Genomic DNA, 6,062 nt, shown 5'->3' with positions numbered 1-6,062 from the left:
AATTTTTTTTACTAAAAACTGCCGTAACTTTTTTAAAAATAAACATATCAATATAATTCTTTTTTTTATAGATGCATGGTGTCATTACCTATCATTTGGTATATTTTTTTTATAAATCTGACTTTTTACCTGCCCACAGGTAGGGATTTAAAATGACAACTTTTTTACAAAAAATTAATTTTTTCAACTTAACTTTTGAAAGTGTTCCGGAAGGTCTGACACTTCTATATATATCTTAAATTAAAGCTAATGTAATTTACTTTATTATGCAAAAAAAAAAAATTCGGACTTTAGTTTATATTCACGGTGAAAATGGCTACCGAATGCTATTATTGTGTGAAAATTCTCGATTTTATTTTTTATATTATATTTAATTTTATATTGCTATAACTTATTGAAAAGTGTATGTATCCACACAATTTTTTTATGAGAAATATTATTTTTTAATAATCTTTTTTTCATTCGATATACTTTATCTTAATCAGGATATTAATAAGGAACTAGCAGATCATGTGGCTTTTGGAATAATTCACGAATTTTTTAAAATTAAACACTATCTAGAGATTTGCATCGAAGCGTCTTTTTTTTTTTTGATAGTGATTTTAATCACTGTCAGATATCATTATACTTGATCCAACTATGCCACGTCACCACTGTGCTGCGACCCCTCTGTGCTGGGTTTTTTTTGTTTGATTTATCAAAAAAATATATTTATTATTTTTCTATATATGCTACTTAGTTAGGTTTAAACTTTTAAAAACCAAAATTATATAACTGAATATAATGGCCCTATGTTTTTGTTACTGATTCAACATCTTTAAGAGGCTGTGACTTTTTTACGTTTAAAATTTTTTATATAATCTAAACTAGCATAAAAATCTAAATTAATTTTGAAATATAAAAGTATGTCCTATAAAGAAAATTTATATTCAATTTACACAAGAATCAAATGGAGTGAAATCGGGGCTTAATTAAAATATTTTTTTTTAAGAACCGTGTCTGATGCTTACTATTCAACACGTGTTTGAGGTTCAGCCACGGACAGAATCATTGCTGAGTAAGAGATCAACTCAATAATTTAATTTCTGTACCCTCTCTTCGGAGACAAAAAAATCATTTATCATAAAGTATTCTTAGTAAAGAAATTTCTCTATTTGAGGAAATCGCTATAGCCCTTAACTATGCGCTGTTATAATGTTGTAATGTAATATAAAATTAGAAACCACCTTATTTGAATTAGCGAAAACTATTTGAGTGTTACATAAGTATAGTAAAAGATTATTAACATATAATGTTTATCCAAAGTCTGTTTAAGAGAACTAGTTTGGGGCATCATTACTAAAAAATGACTATGATTTATATAAGCCAGAGCTCTTTTATACAAAATAAATTGAATAACGATAAATATTCATTATAAAAACTTGAATTAGGACTTTAAATTACATTAGATTTTACTCTCGGGAAAAATTGTAAGGTCTTACGTATATTATTTATTTTAAGTGAAATTACTTAATGGATTATTAAAAGTTATATATATAACTTATACCTGGTAAAAGGTTTCATCTGGAGAACTCTTTGTGGTTGACTGTATTGTGAATTTGGTGGTTGTGCGTCATACTGTACAAATGGTAGTATAGGTTGGAGAGGTTCATAGTGCATTGACCTCCCTATCTGTTGCTCTTGCCGGGCAGACAATGGTTGTTGATAGTAAGGTCTTGGGTCAACATCTACAATTGTAAATTTGGGTGATGGTGTGTTGTGTCGATCTCCTCTGACATCAATAACTCCAGACTGGATAACGGTAACATCCGAATTTTTATCATTGATTATATTTTGAGGTTTTTGTAACGGAACTTCCACTAATTGTTTTTCCCATGCACCTTCATTAAACTGCCCTTTGTCCCATGAAACATCTCGATTATATGGTTCTTTATTCCACGTGGAATCTCGACTGTATGGTTGTTTGTCCCACACGGAATTCCTGTTATACGAATTTTTATCCCACACGGGTCCTCTATTATGATATGGTTTCTTTTCCCATTCAGAAATTCTATTGAAAGATTCTGACCAAGGCGTAAATTTAGACGAAAACTCATTGGACCGTAAAAAAGCGTCACGAAATTCGGCTGGTTCGTCATACCTACTTAATAACGTTCCAGAGTTCGTAACAGAATTTGGACCTCGATTGAAACTGTTTTCGTAGGGTAACAAACGTGAATGTAGTTCATCGTTTGGTCTAGAAAAAAAAACGCATAAAAAAGGCGAAATATTTTGTAAATAAATTCAATTGTTTAAAACAGTCCAAACCTATTAGTATCTAAATTTCGTAAATCGACAGGAGAGTAAAATAGTTCAGCTGGATATTGTGGAGAATAATTTGGTCGTTTAATGTCTGGCAAAGTGGCATAATAAATTATACGCTTAGACGTTCTTATAGGGGGGGGCTGTTGCTGTTGCCGAGAATTATAGACATTTTCGTAATGTTGTTGATTATGATAGTAAGTATTTGTGACAGGTAATGTAGTATCTTCATCACGAGGATATACATTGAGTTCAGGGTGAGGTCGATGACGATCCCATCCATTTGTTGTGATAAACTTGTGATTTCTAGGATTTCGGATTTCTACCTCAGCCGACCTAAGATACCTGTCACATGGCGTTGTAGCGTTATTTTCAATAACCGATGAATCGGCTATAGATTTTATTTCTTCTGGGAATGTCAACTCTACTATGTCACTCTTTGTAGCCTTAAACAACAAAAAAGTTGATAGAAGCGCTAAAAAAATCATTCTAAAATGCAAACACGTATATATTACTTATCAAGAAAAATAATGTAAAGTATTTAAATTATTAGTATATTATAAGTATTTAAAGTATCCCACAATTGACAAAAGTAAACAAATTAATCATATTTGGTTCTTTGCATTGTATTTAATAATAGTTATTATTTATACAACTCAAGTGTGCAAAATTGCGTAACTAAGAACACAAGATTTATATGAACTTTTGCAATGTACAGTTAAAATGGATGATCTCTCAATTACTATTATTATTTAGTAGAAACACGAGTGATTATCATTTTTGAAACTGTAAATGCGATAAAGACGTCATGGTACGAATAACTCGGGGTAATCAAACCCGGCAGTTGTTACATCAGGAATCATGCTTTGTTGAACCCTCATCCTCCCCAGAATAAAAAATTAATGGCTGTTTCTTGGGAAATTATTTTTTAATTAAGAAACTACATTATTGTCAAGTCTATTGAAACCATATAATTCATAAAGAATAGGAAAAGAAAAATCGTTAACGAAATGATTTTTGATAGATTAAGATCGATATTAAATCGACATTTCATCGTCGTTCACGATTAAATCACATAGTACACTTTATGGAAATTATTATACATACCTCCAAAATCATTGTGTTGCTTATAAATAATAATTATTATTGCATTATTAAATGAAATTACTTTAAATATTGTTTTAAAACTTGTATTTATTCTCCAAAATAATCGTATTTTAAAAAAAATTTTTAAACGAGTTTTAAAAAATACAAGTTATGATATTATTAAAAGATATACTTATTTTTCTAAAGTTACCAATTTTTTTTTTTTTTTTTTGAAACTAAAAATAAGTGCTCTTATAAAAAAATTTAAATTTTTTATCTCTGAAAGGATAAAAAAAATGTTTAAATACATATACTGTTGCGTTTATTGAATTAAACAATATTTACCTTTACAGAAATTGAAAATATTCAATAGTTACTGAAAAAATTAGTGCTTTATAGATGACCCCAGTATATATATATATATATATACAATATTAAATATGTTATTAAATAAAACATTAAGAGATTTATAAATTACACATTTACAATTACAAAAAAATTATTAAAAATTATTCTAACGAAAACTTAATTATATCAATGTATTTTTCTTTTAAATACTTTTATTTTAATCAAAAATTATGGTAAAAGACTTAAAGTATAATTAAATATGTAATAAGAGGTCATCACAATAAGATATTTTTTAAATATGGTGTAATAAAAGTAACCTCTATAGTGTTACTTCTTATTTTCACATGAAAATGAACAAATCTGTGTTCTAATTACAAACAGATATCCATGAATAAAATTATTTTTTAAGCTTTCAACCATTTTATCTATTATTTATTTACACATAGCACTAATATTATTATTGAAGTATATCACTATAAGGAAATAAATTGTAATATTATTTTTCATTTTCACACTTTAATATTAACTATTAGAATATTTAAACATGTTGTTACTTACATCACTAGAATTTAATCTGGAGGCACAGACAATGAGTAAAATTTTATGAAAAATGAACACCAGCTACTGTAGAAGGCAAACTACTGATCTTTGAATAATAGAGGCTAATGCCATTTCCACCACCATTGTTAGTACAATAATTATTACAACTGTTCTCAGAACTCGCTCGACTTTTCCTAATTATTAATTGATGGTAGGTTTTTAAATCTTTTTATATTATTTTAGGAAGTTATTATTTTATTTTTTTATAACACATAGAAAAAATTAACTTATTAGTATAATATATTACATTTCATTATACTAAGGCAATAGGGATAAACTTAAAAAACATTATATAGCTAATAAATCGAGAACAATATATAATTAAATACAAAAATCAAAATCAAAATTATATTCTGTGAGTAATTGAATGATTTATAATTAACGGTTCGCTTATAATTATAAATAAATCGTTGTCTGTCCAGTTATTTGTTTATTTATCAGCTTATGTGTCGTCTACAATTAACTTTAATGTTCTGTCGCCAAAAACTATATTTTTTTAAAATTAAATTTAATTTCTTGGAATGTAATTATAAATGTGATCTAAAATAAGCATTAACTAGTTATAAAATTAATTTCGTATAACTTTTAAACTTAACTTGTTTAATTTATCGTAGAAATAACTGGACTTTCTCAGTTAATTGTTACAAACAACGAGAACAATAAAAACCCGTTTCCTAACTGAACACTATATAATAATAATAAAGCTAAAATGTTATAGAAATTTTTGATTTAAAATATTTAGGTGCATATGTGATTTTAAATGAAAATAATTCACTTTATACTGAAATATGTGATTTATGTTTCTTGATTATAAAACTATTATATTAAGAAAAATAAGCATAAAATATGTACAATATTGACATAACGTCACGTATATGCACTATTGTAGTATAAATGTATCATAAATAATGAGATTTATATCAATAACAATGTAAATGTTTCTGAACATTTTTTAGCTTCGATGCGAAGCTGAGAAGGTATTGGTTTTACTAAGATGTGTTTTTTTTTTTGTGTCTGTTACCACTTTTTCTCAGCTCTCACCGAACGGATTTCTTTCAACGATACGTCAAAAGATCACAAATCGTATCTAGTCGAAGACATTACCCTTCAAAATTGAAAAAATTTCCATCGTTCCCTATAAATGGGGGAAACCTCCAAAAAAATTACAAATTTAAAAATCGCTAATTTTCGAAATTTTTTCAATTTTTTTTACTAAAAACTGCCGTAACTTTTTCAAAAATGAACATATCAATATAATTTTTTTTTATATAGATGCTTGATGTCTTTACCTATCATTTGGTATATTTTTTTTGTAAATCTGACACTTAACCTGCCCACAGGGGGGGATTTAAAATGACAACTTTTTCACAAAAAATTAACTTTTTCAACTTAACTTTTGAAAATGTTCCGGAAGGTCTGACACTTTTATATATATCTTAAATTAAAGCTAATGTAATGTACTTTAATTTGAAAAAAAAAAATTTGACCTTTGGACTTGTCTTCATGGTGAAAACGGCTACCGAATGCTACTTTTGTGTGAAAATTTTCGATTTTATAATTTACATTTTTTACTTTAAAGTGCTATAACTTTTTAAAAAATGTATGGATCAATACAATTTTTTCATGAGAAGTAGTATTTATATACATCTTTCATTGGATATACTTTTTTTTTAAATCAGACTATTTCCCTATATATGGGGGGGCTTCAAATATAAAAAATGCATATA

The 6,062-nt window shown here is 27.1% G+C and overlaps 1 protein-coding gene across 1 annotated transcript in view; it reads right to left on the bottom strand.

Annotated features, from left to right (window-relative positions):
* Positions 1-4,430, bottom strand: part of LOC126901136 (uncharacterized) — an 8,604-nt gene extending 4,174 nt beyond the window's left edge. The window contains exons 1-3 of the mRNA XM_050677394.1: positions 4,294-4,430; positions 2,308-2,790; positions 1,547-2,236 (exon numbers count right to left, since the gene is read on the bottom strand). Of these exons, the coding sequence (XP_050533351.1) occupies positions 1,547-2,236; positions 2,308-2,789 (1,172 nt within the window). The 5' untranslated portion in view covers position 2,790; positions 4,294-4,430. The remainder of the gene's footprint in view (positions 1-1,546; positions 2,237-2,307; positions 2,791-4,293) is intronic.
* Positions 4,431-6,062: the final 1,632 nt, after the last annotated feature.

Source organism: Daktulosphaira vitifoliae, unplaced genomic scaffold, assembly GCF_025091365.1.
Source record: "Daktulosphaira vitifoliae isolate Bord-2020 unplaced genomic scaffold, ASM2509136v1 Scaffold_3, whole genome shotgun sequence".
In the NCBI taxonomy this organism is placed as follows: Eukaryota; Metazoa; Arthropoda; class Insecta; order Hemiptera; family Phylloxeridae; genus Daktulosphaira; species Daktulosphaira vitifoliae.
Note: the sequence above shows the minus strand (reverse complement) of the source record. Positions and strands in the feature narration are given on the sequence as shown.